We start from the raw sequence: 16,003 nt of genomic DNA, 5'->3' as shown, positions 1-16,003 counted from the left end.
AGTGGTAAAGAATCCACCTGCCAGTGTAGTAGACACAGGAGATACAGGTTTGGTCCCTAATATACAACCCAGAATTGGATTAAGAATGTTCCTTTGTAAATTAGAAATGGCATGATTGTGAGTGAAGAGGTCAACTGTTCATATGTTAAAAAATAATTGTAAAGTCGTCTTATAGTACTGTAGTTTCATGGGATCATTGTTCTTTAATGTCTTAATTTGCTTTACCAATTTTATTGGAAGAAATGATATGGAAAACTTTTAAAATTAAAGCAAGTTTACAGCATTGATTTTTAAATGAATGCAGTTGTTTCTGTGATTAAAAAATATTTGTGCCAAATTTTCCGTAAAGCATAAATTATTTCTGAAAATAGTATTTAAAAGATAGAAATAGAGTAACTTGTACTGATTATTTGAAGTTTTTGAGTATAACAACAGAAACCAAGCAAAGTTTCTCATGTTGGTTTTAAAATGGAAAATTCAGTAGTGAATACTTTATGTTGAGCAGCCAGTAAACTCATTATGAAGCAAAACGATAACTTAATGATTTTATGTGCTTTATACAGGTTTTATTGAAAACTACAGCTGGAGATATTGATATAGAGTTGTGGTCAAAAGAAGCTCCTAAAGCATGCAGAAATTTCATCCAGCTTTGTTTGGAAGGTAATCATAATTCTTGAATTTTATTCTGTAAAAGAAATTTTGTTAATTTAAAAATTGCGGTGTATTTTCCCACAACATTGAAGACTCATGTTAAATAGTGGTAATGAATGATCAGAGTTGATAGAAGCAATGTGGGTTTGAGCTGTGTGTCAGGAAATTGAGAGAGGAGATAAAAATCCCTCTAACCCCCTGCCACCAGTCAGTAAATCTCTGCATCTTTAACAGAAATTTATCTCACTTCTTTCTTTCATCCTCTAAAAGTGGGTACTCCCTAAGATGCTTTTTTCTTTAATTGTTACTTCCAACCAGTGAAAGTGAAAGTTGTGAAAGTCACTCCGTTATGTCCGACTCTTTGAGACCCCATGGACTGTATAGTCCATGGAATTCTCCAGGCAGGAATACTGGAGTGGGTAGCCTTTCCCTTCTGCAGGGTATCTTCCAAACCCAGGGATTGAACCCAGGTCTCCCACATTGCTGGTGGATTCTTCACCAGCTGAGCCACAAGGGAAGCCCAAGAATACTGGAATGGGTAGCCGATCCCTTCTCCAGCGGATCTTCCCCACTCAGGAATCAAACCGGGGTCTCCTGCGTTGCAGGTGGATTCTTTACCAACTGAGCTAACTTCCAACCATGTAACCATCAAATGTAGAATTCCAACCATTTCTCCTCTTTTGAACTCTAATTTACATATCTGATTGCCTGGTAGACTTTTCTACTCAAATCTTCTACTGTCAGCTACAATTCAAATAGTATAAAACCAAATTTACCAGTTTCTTCCCCAAACTGCCTAACTGTTACCTGTGTGATTGTAATTGCCTCTTACCTGGTCTTCCATTTTCTTATCTTTGATCTCTTTACCCTCACGTTTAATTCATCTGGTAGTTAAATCCTCAGGCAGCTTGGCTTCCTAGTTTTCCAACTTCATTTTTCATTGCACTGAATAACCATGTGATCTCAGTTGACTATTACCTTTATTTCCTGAGCAGGTCCTTCCCATTTCCACTCATAACCTCCTTCATTTCCTGAAATCTTCTCATATCCTCACATGCCTTTTTGGAATACTTTCTCTTCCCTTCTTTTTCTGTTCAAGTTAACCTACTCGTTCTTCTGTTTTTTGGCCATGTGGTGTGGCTTGTGGGATGTTAGTTCCCTGACCAGGGCCGGGGTAAAACCTGGGGCCCCAGTAGTGAGAGTGCCAAATCCTAACCACTGGACCACCAGGGAATTCCCAATCTGCTTTTTCATGTGTATTAAAAATTTTGTTTGCTTCATAAAGCCTTCCATGCAACATTCAGTGATGATATTACCGATGTCACTAGTAACTCTTAGATTTGAGTAATAAAGTGACTATCTTTCTTTTTAACAAACTTTACAGAATTACATTCACTTGAGTGTTTTCCCCTTTAGAATATTCCCTTTTAGAGCTAAATTTCCCTAACATTTATAACATGTTGACTTTCAGTATACATTGCATATAGTTTCAGGTATCTCCAGTGGTGGCAAATCATTGTCTTAAATTATATCTGATTTTTAGGAAAAGAGAAGGTTAGTCAAGGTATCAGAAAGCAATGCTCTGAGTCTAAAGCAAGATGTGAAAGAAAACACAGAATAACCAGTAGTAGGATGCAGTGAGAACTCTCCAAATAGATAATTATTACCAGTGGAAAATCTAAAGAATAAAAATACCCAGACCAAAACAATAAAACAAAACAACCTCCTTCAGCACCTCAAAAAAGAAAAGAAAAATTGAGCTGACAAAAAAGGAGAAAATAAGACATCTGTAAAGACCATCATTAATAATTACTATGGCAGGCAGGAAGGAAATTGAGTCAGACAGGTAGTTCAGTCAGAGAAGCCTCAAATAACTGTCTGCAGAGCCGAGAAACACAGGAGACACAGAAAAGTCAGATTTTTTTCTGGAAAGAAGTTTGAAGAATATTAAGCTCAAATTTTACAGAGGATTGAAAGTATAAAAACATTAGAAAGAATAGATGGTAAATTATAATCCATGACCATGTGAATAGAAGAAACAGAAAACATCTGGATATAATATAACAATGAAAGAAGAAATAAGGTTCTTAAGTTAGGTGATGAAGAAACTTAATCACAACATCAATAAAATTATTTCCCTATTTATGAGAATACAAGTAGAAAGAAAAAAGACAAGGAAAATAATAAAAAATAACTAGAGCAATTCTTTTAACTGAAAAGGTGAGAAATGGAATTTTTGCAAAGGTTAACAAGAAACTTGAGAAAACTAATTTAAATAAAGATGCTCCCAAATGAATAAAGTCAGGGTTTTAAAAATTTAACTCAGAGGGCCTCATTTTAATTCTCTGCTTATATGATTTAAACAAGTCACAATATTCTAGATCTTATAATGGTCGTATCAATATTTAAAAAAAAAAAGGCCATGGTTTCCAAAATTAAAAAGCAAATGAATAAACGCGAGCTAGTGGGAGCACAGCCTCAGATACGGCCTTCAGCTAAAATGGTGTTCACAGTTAAAGAGAAGTTCTTATTTTTTTTTTTCCAGTTTTATTGAGGTATGATTGGCAAAAATTGTATACATTTAGGTTGTACAACATGATTTTTTAAATAGTGTACAGTGTGATAATTTAATATATGTATACATTGTGAAATGATTACCATAATCAAGTAACATATCTGTTACCTCACATAGTTACCTTTGTGTGTGTGTGTGTGTGTGGTGAGAATATGGTATGTATACATTTCTGATATACACAATACTATTAATAAAAATTTCTAGTATACAATAATCACCATGCTGTGCACTGGATCCCCAGAACTTACTCATCTTATAATTGAAAATTTGTATCTTTTTGACCATTATCTCCCAGTTTTCCCCATCCCCCCCTAGCCTCTGTCAACCATCATTCTGCTCTCTGTGTCTGTGTGTTGAACTTTATTTTAGGTTCCCCACAAAAGTGAAAAAATTAACTATTTGTCTTTCTGTGTCTGGGGGTAGTTTTTAGTCTTTATGAAAACAAAAGATTTACAGTTACACAGACTTAATCTTGGATTTCAGATCTTTGCAAGATAGTTAAGTGAGCACTCAAAAATGAGTGAAACCGTTACAAGAATTCCCTGGTGATCCAGTGGTTAAGATCGGGCCTTTCCAATGTAGGGGGTGCAGTTTTGACTGCTGGTTGAGGAACTGAGATCCCACATGCCATGTGGTATAACCAAAAAAGTTTTTTTTTAATGAGTGAAAATTTTTAAAAATTACAAGTTTAAAAAGTAGGTTGAAGAGAAGGGAAGCTTGTTATCTTTGATAATTTGATTAATTCTTCTGAAAAATGAGGAAGAAATAAAACTTTAGGTTTGAAAAGCAAAGTGGGGAGCAAAAAGAGAAGTAAATAGGAAAATCAAAATTTTTATACTTTATGTGACTGTTAACTCTTTTGAAATTTTACTTCAGCCATGTCTCCTCAGTGTCCATGCTTCATCAGTTATCTTTTATCTTCTTCCTCCTTTAGCAAGAGTTTTAAATTCTTTAGAAGTTACAAACATTTAAGTATATAGTAAGAGGTTAAAAGAAATATCTTTACAAAACTAAAATATTTGTTTAAAAAAACCCAAGAGGCTAAAATAGAGAGCTCATAAAGGAGTTTTAAGTAAAAAGTTATTAAAGATAATATTTGCAGAAGTAAACACACACAAAAATTCTAAAAGAGACACATATACATGATTTTAAAATGCAGTGTAAATTCCTATATGTGCTTGAGCAGAAATATAACTAGTCAGAATATGTTGTTATACCCATACATTGTTATAGCCAGAAATACAAGAATAAATGACAATAGCAGACTCAGCATCCAAATAGAAACTTCATTTTGTATTTGATGTACATGTAAATTGCTTTTTTCAGTAGTGGAGAAAATTCAGGAGTTTATTATGAACACACATAATGAAATAGTAAGACCTCTTGAAAATACTAATTGAATGATACATAAACATTTAAGAAGGATGTCAAACATTGCAAACAGCAAGGTCTTTTATAGCACACGATAAGCTGTAAGTGCATAGTTCAATGTCGTGTCTGACTCTCTGCAGCCCTATGGACCATAGCCACCAGGCTCTTCTGTCTACGAGATTCTCTAAGCAAAAATATTGGAGTGGGTTGCCATGTCCTACTCCAGGGAATCTTCCTGACTCAGGGATTGAACCCCGTGTCTCTTAAGTCTCCTGCTTTGGCAGGTGGGTAGGCAGGCACAGTTCAACAGTGATTATTAATAAATTACAAGGAAGTGGAAATAATGGATATAGAAATTATGTGGAAATTTGGAATTTTAGGCATGATAGCATACAAAATTAAAGTGTAGAGAAACTATAGAAAATTTATACTCAATATACATAATGTTATAATAATTTCATTTATTCAACAAGAATATAATTAGGAAAATAAAGAAAAGTTTAAAGTTAAAATCCAACATCACTGAAAGACTTAATAGGAAATACAAAAAGGAAAGATGGGTAATTTTAAAATTAGAAAACACAATAAAGACCTCTTTCATTTCCCTCTTCCATCATCTCAAATAGATTGCGGAGTCTTAATAGATCCTGTTCTAGAGAATTCTTGAATCTGTGTGTCTCCAGATAAGCCATAGTTGTGTTTTGATTGGACAACAGTTGCTTTCTATCCAGCCTTGTAACTTACGGGAGTTTAAGTGATCCTTTGAAAAAGTAAATCTGATCATGTGCTAAAAACTGTTGCTTATATATTACGGGCATAATGGATTATTTTATTTTTTGAGTAGGCTGGGGTATGTTTTATATTCAAATTTAAATATGGATTTGTAGAATTTAAGTGGAAATATTAAAGTTTGATCTCACATTTGTGTTGAACTTGAAAATTTATAGGTTGCCTCCATATTATTTAATCTTCAGAATAGCACTATGAGTAATTTATATTGTTGATTTTATAATTAGAAAATTATATGTGCAGCATGTTGACTATAGTTATTGCATATTTGGAAGTTGTTAAAAGAGTATATCTTACAAGTTCTCAGCACAAGAAAAAAATTTTGTAACTGTGTGGTGGTAGATGTTAACTAGATTTATTGTCTGTGAACATTTCACAATATATGCAAATATTGAATCCCTGTGTTGTACATCTGAAACTAATGTAATCTTGTACATCAATTACATCAATTTTTTTTAAGAAAATTGAGTTTTCAGGTTACAGCCAACGAGAGGCAAGACTTACAATTCCTAACTGCAATACACATTGTTAATCAGAGTAAATGGTTACTTAGGAATACAGGAGAAATACTTTTAGACTTCTTGGTTTTTACAATTTCTGTTTGTAGCCAAAGAGAACTTATCTATACTTGGGAGTTCTTATGAATGTAGTGCAACAGATCTTCACTCAGAATGGATTGGGGAAAAAAATCAGTTAATCTTCCTTTCTATTTCTTCCAATCCATCCTCCAAACTGGATACAGTTGTTAGATTACTTGTTACTTCGTTGTTACTTTTTTAAAATGTGAGTTTTATTTCCAGTTATAGCTTGCTTATGTGAAAAATTATAAGGGTGTCTGTGAACAAGCTGAAGTATTATGGTATTTTATGAATTATGGTAAACCATAGTCATGTTTTGGCTAATAAAGTGTCACAAAGTACTCATGTAATTGATGTTTTATGGATTATGTCAATAATTGTATCAGTACAGTGCCTGGTCCACAGTAGGCACTTGATAAGTATTTGTCGTTGAATGAGTTGCATTGGTTCAGTTTCACATAACAGAAGATTCAACTCAAATGATTTAATTAATGGAGACATTTATCATTCTCTTTGATAAGAAATCTGGTGTCAAGAAGTTCTGCAGCTCAGTAAAGTCTTTAGGGAACTGTGCTCTTTCCATCTCTGGTCATCAGCATGTGATTAAATTATAACTACACTCAATAATTGACTCCAACTCAATCAATTAAGGGATCATATAAATCTCGTATGTTTTTTAGTGTATTTATATATAAATATAAATAGTATCTTCAGTCATTTAGCAAACTTAATGGGAGTCTGATTTGTTATTCAGTCACTAAGTCATGTCCGTCTCATTGAGACCCCGTGGACTGCAGCACACCGGGCTTCCCTGTCCATCACCAACTCCCGGAGCTTGCTCAAACTCATGTCCATTGAATCAGTGATGCCATCCAACCATATTATCCTCTGTTGTCCCCTTCTCCTCCTGCCCTCAATCTTTCCCAGCATCGGAGTCTTTTCCAATGACTCAATTATATATTGTGTTGATTACTCATTTTATTTATTGACTGTTTCTTGAGAAGGGTGCACTGATGGTGCCAGACCTATAGTCAGTGAGTAATTTTGATATATTGTGGATTTGTATAGTGTTTGTATAAGTTAATTTTCTGTGGGGAGACGAGGAAGAATTAAGAAATAGGCTATTTCACACACACACATACAGAAATGCAGGTTCTGTATTCTGTAAAACAAGGTTACTGCATTTCTCCTGAAACATAAAGTCTTGGGACCACATAAGTAGAGTTTATGACTACAGTATAATGTAAGAGGTATTGAAAAGAAAATGTGTGGAAGAGAATATTTTCCTTTTAAATATTAAATTTATATTAGATAACAGTGCTTGATGAATATTTGTTTGTTAATATTTTTCCTATACCAACAGTTGTGGGTGGCTGTGGGCAAAAAAAAAAAAAAAAGAAAGAAAAAGAAATAGGCTATTTATCTCTATGAAGGTTTCTCAATCTCCAGCACTGTTGATATTTTGGGCTAGTAATTCTTTGTTGTGGGGATTTTTTGTGCCTTGTAGGATGTTTACAAGTATCCCTGGCCTTTCCCTACTAGATGCCAGTAACATCTCCCATGTGTGACAGCCAGATATTTCCAGACATTGACAAATATGTGCCACAGAGAAAAATTGCTGCTCCTCCAAACCTAGTTGAGAACCACAGATCTATAACAAAACCTTTTCAATTTTTATTTTGAAAACTGTATCCAGAGTTTGAGAGAATCCTTGAAGTAGATCCAAAACAACCAATACTGTGGTTTCTGTAGAAACTGTGTTAGATATTTTAGAGTAAGTAGAGAAGGCTATGGCACCCCACTCCAGTACTCTTGCCTGGAAAATCCCATGGACAGAGGAGCCTGGTAGGCTGGAGTCCATGAGGTCGCTAAGAGTTGGACACAACTGAGTGACTTCCCTTTCACTTTTCATTTTCATGCATTGGAGAAGGAAATGGCAGCCCACTCCAGTGTTCTTGCCTGGAGAATCCCAGGGACAGGGGAGCCTGGTGGGCTGCCGTCTATAGGGTCGCATAGAGTTGGACACGACTGAAGTGACTTAGCAGCAGCAGCAGCAGCAGGGAAGAGAAGATTTTGGTTTAGGAGCCTATTTAACATTCTGGGGAAAAAAAAATCTTATGACCAGTTTTGTTAACTCTAACTATAGATACACTTAGTTTTAGGCATTGATAAATTTTCATTTTATTAAAGTATATTAATTTCAGATATACAGCAAAGTGATATAGATATAGATAAATAGATTCAGATTCTTTTCTATTATAGGTTATTGCAGAATACTGATACTGAATACTGTCCTGTGTTATCCATTGATCCCTGTTGTTTATTTTTTCTATAGTAGTTTGTATCTGCTAATCGCAAGCTCTTTCTTCAAATTAATTCAGTTTTGGCCATGCTGGGTCTTCGTTGCTGTGTGTGGGCTTTCTCCAGTTGAGGCAAACAGGGGCTGCTCTCTAGTGCAGTGTGTAGGCTTGTCATTGCAGTGGCTTCTCTTTTGTGAGGCATGAAATCTAGGGCATATGGGCTTCGCTAGTTGTAGCTTGTGGGCTCCAGAGCGCAGGCTCAGTAGTTGTGGTGCATGTCCCATGGTATGTAGGATCTTCCCGGATCAGGTATCGAAACCATGCCCCCTGCATTGGCAGATTCTCAACCACTAGGCCACCAGGGAAGTCCCCAAACTCCCTTCCTCCACCCCCTTTTCCCTTTGGTAACCATAAGTTTGTTTTCTACATCTGCTAGTCTATTTCTGTTTTGTAAATTAGTTCATTTGTATCATTTTTTGATTCTCCATGTAAGTGATAATATATCATATTTGCCTTTCTCTGACTTCACTTAATAATCTTTAGTCCATTCGTGTTGCTGCAAATAGCATTATTTCATTCTTTGATTGAAATATTTCATTTATTGATAAACATGTGATTTCTGCTTTATTGACTATGCCAAAGCCTTTGACTGTGTGGATCATAATAAACTGTGGAAAATTCTGAAAGAGATAGGCATACCAGACCACCTGACCTGCCTCTTGGGAAACCTATATGCAGGTCAGGAAGCAACAGTTAGAACTTGACATGGAACAACAGACTGGTTCCAAATAGGAAAAGGAGTACATCAAGGCTGTATATTGTCACCCTGCTTATTTAACTTCTTATGCAGAGTACATCATGAGAAATGCTGGGCTGGAAGAAGCACAAGCTGGAATCGAGATTGCTGGGAGAAATATCAATAACCTTAGATATGCAGATGACACCATCCTTATGGCAGAAAGTGAAGAGGAACTAAAAAGCCTCTTGATGAAAATGAAAAAGGAGAGTGAAAAAGTTGGCTTAAAGCTCAACATTCAGAAAATGAAGATCATGGCATCTGGTCCCATCACTTCATGGGAAACAGTGCCAGACTTTATTTTTTTGGGTTCCACAATCACTGCAGATGGTGATTGCAGCCATGAAATTAAAAGACACTTACTCCTTGGAAGGAAAGTTATGACCAACCTAGATAGCATATTGAAAAGCAGAGATATTACTTTGCCAACAAAGGTTTGTCTAGTCAAGGCTATGGTTTTTCCAATGGTCATGTATGGATGTGAGAGTTGGACTGTGAAGAATGCTGAGCGCCAAAGAATTGATGCTTTTGAAGTGTGGTGTTGGAGAAGACTCTTGAGAGTCCATTGGACTGCAAGGAGATCCAACCAGTCCATCCTAAAGGAGATCAGTCCTGGGTGTTCATTGGAAGGACTGATGCTAAAGCTGAAACTCCAGTACTTTGGTCACCTCATGTGAAGAGTTGACTCATTGGAAAAGACTCTGATGCTGGAAGGGATTGGGGGCAGGAGGAGAAGGGGACGACAGAGGATGAGATGGCTGGGTGGCATCACCGACTCAATGGACGTGAGTTTGAGTGAACTCCAGGAGTTGGTGATGGACAAGTACACCTGGCGCACTGCACTTCATGTGGTCACAAAGCGTTGGACATGACTGAGCAACTGTACTGAACTGATATATATATATTGCTATATCTGTCTCCCACATCTTTACCCATTTATCTGTCGATGGACACTTAGGTTGCTTCCATGTCTTGGCTATTGTAAATAATGCTGTATGAATATTGGGGTTGTGTGTATCTTTTCAAATTAGAGTTTTTATCTTTTCTGGATATATGCACAGGAGTGGGATTGCTGGATCACATGGTAGCTCTATTTTTAGTTTTTTAAGGAACCTCCATACTGTTCTCCATAGTGGCTGCACCAGTTTACATTTCCACCAACAGTGTAAGAGGGTTTCCTTTTCTCTACACTATCTCATTTATTACATTTACATTTACACCCATTTATTGTTTGTAGACTTTTTGATGATGGCCATTCTGACTGGTGCGATGTGATACCACATTGGTTTTGGTTTGCATTTCTCTAATAATTAGTGATGTTGAGCTTCCTTTTATGTGTTTGTTGCCCATTTGTATGTCTTCTTTGAAGAAATGTTTATTTACATCTTATGCCCAATTTTTGATTGGGTTGTTTGGTTCTATTAAGCTGTATGAGCTGTTTGTATATTTTTGAAATTAATCCCTTGTTAGTCTCATCTTTTGCAAATATTCTGTCTCATTCCGTAGGTTGTCTTTTCATCTTGTTTATAGTTTCCTTAGCTGTTTAAAAGCTTATAAGTGTGACCAGGTCTTATTTGTTTACTTTTGCTTGTATTTTTGTTTGTTTTGGGAGACTGACTTAGGAAAACATTGTTAGGATATGTCAGAGTTTTGCTTATGTTCTATTCTACTAGTTTCATTGTGTGATGTCTTATATTTAAGTCTTTAAGCCATTTTGAGTTGTTTTCTAAGTTCATTGATTTATATGCAGCTGTCCAGCTTTCCTAATACCACTTTCTGAAGAGACTGTCTTTTCTCCATTGTTTATTCCTTTTTTTTAAATTAAAAAAAATTTTTTTTAGCTTTACAGTATTGTATTGGTTTTGCCATATATCAACACGAATCCGCCACAGGTATACACGTGCTCCCCATCCTGAACCCTCCTCCCTCCTCCCTCCCTGTACCATCCCTTTGGGTTGTCCCAGTGCACCAGCCCCAAGCATCCAGTATCGTGCATCGAACCTGGACTGGCAACTCGTTTCATATATGATATTATACATGTTTCAATGCCATTCTCCCAAATCATCCCACCCTCTCCGTCTCCCACAGAGTCCATTGTTTATTCTTGCCTCCTTTGTTGAAGATAATTGACCACAGTGTGTGGATTTACTTCTAGGCCTTCTATTCCATTCCATTGATCTATATGTCTGTTTTTGTGCTAACACCACATGTTTTGATTACTGTGGCTTTAAAGTATTGTCTGAAGTCTGAGATAGTTATGCTTCTACCTTTGTTCTTTTTCCTCAGGATTGCTTTGGCATTTTGGGGTCTTTTGTGTTTCCATATAAATTTAGGGTTACTAGATCTAGTTTCGTGAAAAATGTCATAGATAATTTGATAGGGATCACATTAAATGTTTAGATTGATTTGGGTAGTATGGCCACTTTAACAATGTTAATTCTTCTAACCTACAAGTGTGGGATGTCTCCATTTTTTGAATCATTTCTGATTTCCTTTATCAGTGATTTATAGTTCTCAGTGTGTAGGTCTTTCACCTCCTTGGTCAGGTTTATTCCTAGGTATTTTCATTTTATTTTTTGATGTGATTTTAAAAGGCACTGTTTTGTCAACAAGAAAGACAAAAACCACATGGTCATCTCAGTAAAGCATTTGATAAAATTCAGTATTAATTCATGATAAAAACTCTCACCAGAATGAGTATGATGGAAAATATCTCACCATAATAAAAGCTATTTGTAACAAACCCACAGTCAGCATAATACTCAATGGTGAAAAACTGAAAGCCTTCTTGCTAAAATTTGGAACAAGACAGGGATACCCACTCTTATTACTTTTATTCAACATAGTATTAGAAGTCCTAGCCATAACAGTTAGACAAGCAAAATAAATAAAAGTTATCCAGATTGGAAAGGAAGAGGTAAAATTGTCATTATATACAGATGGCACGGTACTCTATGCGGAAAACCCCAAAGACTCCACACAAAAACTATTAAAACTGATAAATGATTTCAGCAAGGTAGCAGGATACAAGATTAACATTCAGAAATCTGTTGCATTTCTTAATACTAACGCTGAAATAACAGAGAATGGTAAACTCTTTTTTATTTTCTTCCAGCATATTATGACAACACCATATTTCATAGAGTTGTGCCTGGCTTTATAGTCCAAGGGGGAGATCCTACTGGCACAGGGACTGGTGGAGAATCTATCTATGGAGTCCCATTCAAGGTGAGATTGGATTTTACAATTTATTTTCAAGTCAGTTTGGATTGCTTAATTGAAATGATTGAGCCCCAGAAGAAAATGCATTTTACATTAGTACGCAAAATTGGGTCTATAACATATTTAGGATTATACAGAATAAGGGCAGCACTTATCCCATTAAGCTTTCTTTCTGCGATGTCTTATCACAGAGTTTTATGCTAGATTGAATTCAGGTGGAGCTAAAGATGGTAATGAGAATAATGTGAATCAGAGAAAAGACTGTATAACATTTTTCCTGATATCTGACTATCTGATCTCTGTAACTTTGCACATGTAAAACATTTCTAGAACATTGCATACACCATCTGATTTTAAAACATTCTATTTTAACAATACATAGAATTTATATTAATTTACTTGAGCCTCTATAACAAAGTACTTCTGTGTGGGTGGTTTAAACAGTAGGAATTTGGTGTATAGGAATGCAAGGGATTTCTGTGAGTTGATTTTATATCCTGCAACTTTACTATAGTCATCATTGATTAGCTCTAGTAATTTTCTGGCGGAGTCTTTAGGGTTTTCTATGTAGAGGATCATGTCATCTGCAAATAGTGAGAGTTTTACTTCTTCTTTTCCAATTTGGATTCCTTTTATTTCTTTTTCTGCTCTGATTGCTGTGGCCAAAACTTCCAAAACTATGTTGAATAGTAGTGGTGAAAGTGGGCACCCTTGTCTTGTTCCTGACTTTAGAGGAAATGCTTTCAATTTTTCACCATTGAGGATAATGTTTGCTGTGGGTTTGTCATATATAGCTTTTATTATGTTGAGGTATGTTCCTTCTATTCCTGCTTTCTGGAGAGTTTTTATCATAAATGCGTGTTGAATTTTGTCAAAGGCTTTCTCTGCATCTATTGAGATAATCATATGGTTTTTATTTTTCAATTTGTTAATGTGGTGTATTACATTGATTGATTTGGGGATATTGAAGAATCCTTGCATCCCTGGGATAAAGCCCACTTGGTCATGGTGTACGATCTTTTTAATGTGTTGTTGGATTCTGATTGCTAGAATTTTGTTAAGGATTTTTGCATCTATGTTCATCAGTGATATTGGCCTGTAGTTTTCTTTTTTTGTGGGATCTTTGTCAGGTTTTGGTATTAGGGTGATGGTGGCCTCATAGAATGAGTTTGGAAGTTTACCTTCCTCTGCAATTTTCTGGAAGAGTTTGAGCAGGATAGGTGTTAGCTCTTCTCTAAATTTTTGGTAGAATTCAGCTGTGAAGCCATCTGGACCTGGGCTTTTGTTTGCTGGAAGATTTTTGATTACAGTTTCAATTTCCGTGCTTGTGATGGGTCTGTTAAGATTTTCTATTTCTTCCTGGTCGAGTTTTGGAAAGTTGTACTTTTCTAAGAATTTGTCCATACACTAATAATGAGAAAATTGAAAAAGAAATTAAGGAAACAATTCCATTCACCATTGCAACGGAAAGAATAAAATACTTAGGAATATATCTACCTAGAGAAACTAAAGACCTATATATAGAAAACTATAAAACACTGGTGGAAGAAATCAAAGAGGACACTAATAGATGGAGAAATATACCATGTTCATGGATTGGAAGAATCAATACAGTGAAAATGAGTATACTACCCAAAGCAATTTATAGATTCAATGCAATCCCTATCAAGCTACCAACAGTATTCTTCACAGAGCTAGAACAAATAATTTCACAATTTGTATGGAAACACAAAAAACCTCGAATAGCCAAAGCAATCTTGAGAAAGAAGAATGGAACTGGAGGAATCAACCTACCTGACTTCAGGCTCTACTACAAAGCCACAGTTATCAAGACAGTATGGTACTGGCACAAAGACAGAAATACAGATCAATGGAACAAAATAGAAAGCCCAGAGATAAATCCACGCACCTTATCTTTGACAAAGGAAGCAAGAATATACAATAGATTAAAGACAATCTCTTTAACAAGTGGTGCTGGGAAATCTGGTCAACCACTTGTAAAAGAATGAAACTAGAACACTTTCTAACACCATACACAAAAATAAACTCAAAATGGATTAAAGATCTAAACGTAAGACCAGAAACTATAAAACTCCTAGAGGAGAACATAGGCAAAACACTCTCTGACATACATCACAGCAGGATCCTCTATGACCCACGTCCCAGAATATTGGAAATAAAAGCAAAAATAAACAAATGGGGCCTAATTAACTTTAAAAGCTTCTGCACATCAAAGGAAACTATTAGCAAGGTGAAAAGACAGCCTTCAGAATGGGAGAAAATAATAGCAAATGAAGCAACTGACAAACAACTAATCTCAAAAATATACAAGCAACTCCTCCAGCTCAACTCCAGAAAAATAAATGACCCAATCAAAAAATGGGCCAAAGAACTAAAAAGACATTTCTCCAAAGAAGACATACAGATGGCTAACAAACACATGAAAAGATGCTCAACATCACTCATTATCAGAGAAATGCAAATCAAAACCACTATGAGGTACCATTTCACACCAGTCAGAATGGCTGTGATCCAAAAGTCTACAAATAATAAATGCTGGAGAGGGTGTGGAAAAAAGGGAACCCTCTTACTCTGTTGGTGGGAATGCAAACTAGTACAGCCACTATGGAGAACAGTGTGGAGATTCCTTAAAAAACTAGAAATAGAACTGCCTTATGATCCAGCAATCCCACTGCTGGGCATACACACTGAGGAAACCAGAAGGGAAAGAGACACGTGTACCCCGATGTTCATCGCAGCACTGTTTATAATAGCCAGGACATGGAAGCAACCTAGATGTCCATCAGCAGATGAATGGGTAAGACAGCTGTGGTACATATACACAATGGAGTATTACTCAGCCATTAAAAAGAATACATTTGAATCAGTTCTAATGATGTGGATGAAACTGGAGCCTATTATACAGAGTGAAGTAAGCCAGAAGGAAAAACACCAATACAGTATACTAACGCATATATATGGAATTTAGAAAGATGGTAACAATAACCCGGTGTACAAGACAGCGAAAGAGACACTGATGTATAGAACAGTCTTATGGACTCTGTGGGAGAGGGAGAGGGTGGGAAGATTTAGGAGAATGGCATTGAAACATGTAAAATATCATGTATGGAATGAGATGCCAGTCCAGGTTCGATGCACGATACTGGATGCTTGGGGCTAGTGCACTGGGACGACTCAGAGGGATGGTATGGGGAGGGAGGAGGGAGGAGGGTTCAGGATGGGGAACACATATATACCTGTGGCGGATTCATTTTGATATTTGGCAAAACTAATACAATTATGTAAAGTTTAAAAATAAAATAAAATTAATTAAAAAAAAATAAACAGGAATTTATTTCTCACAGTTCTGGAGGCTAAGAAGTCTGAGATCAAGGTACTAGCATTCACCACCTGTGAAGGTTCTCTTGCTGGCTTGCAAATGGCTGGCTTCTACTGTGTCTTTACATGGTGGAGAGAGCGTTTTGGTGTCTTTTCCTCTTCAGTACAGTCCCATTGGAGGTTAGAGTGTCAAATGAACTCCAGGAGGACATAATTCAGTCCAGAGCAGAATTCATTTTAAACTGTACACAGTAGACCTTTGTAGCACAAACTGGATGCCTTAATAAGAAATCACAAAATGCATGCCATAACACGGGGAAATAGAAGAAAGAAGCAACATAAAAAATGTTAGAAAAGGATGTAAGTTTTCATCAAGAATAGG

At 36.0% G+C, this 16,003-nt stretch overlaps 1 protein-coding gene across 5 annotated transcripts in view; it reads left to right on the top strand.

Moving 5' to 3' along the window:
• Positions 1-16,003, top strand: part of CWC27 (CWC27 spliceosome associated cyclophilin) — a 268,686-nt gene that overhangs the window by 8,548 nt on the left and 244,135 nt on the right. For all 5 annotated transcript variants that reach the window (XM_070774627.1, XM_070774624.1, XM_070774625.1 and 2 more), the window contains exons 2-3: positions 564-660; positions 12,176-12,288. In XM_070774627.1, coding sequence (XP_070630728.1) covers positions 564-660; positions 12,176-12,288 — 210 coding nt within the window. The remainder of the gene's footprint in view (positions 1-563; positions 661-12,175; positions 12,289-16,003) is intronic.

This window comes from Bos indicus, chromosome 20 (genome assembly GCF_029378745.1).
Source record: "Bos indicus isolate NIAB-ARS_2022 breed Sahiwal x Tharparkar chromosome 20, NIAB-ARS_B.indTharparkar_mat_pri_1.0, whole genome shotgun sequence".
Lineage (NCBI taxonomy): Eukaryota > Metazoa > Chordata > Mammalia > Artiodactyla > Bovidae > Bos > Bos indicus.
This window is presented reverse-complemented; position numbering and strand designations above follow the sequence as displayed.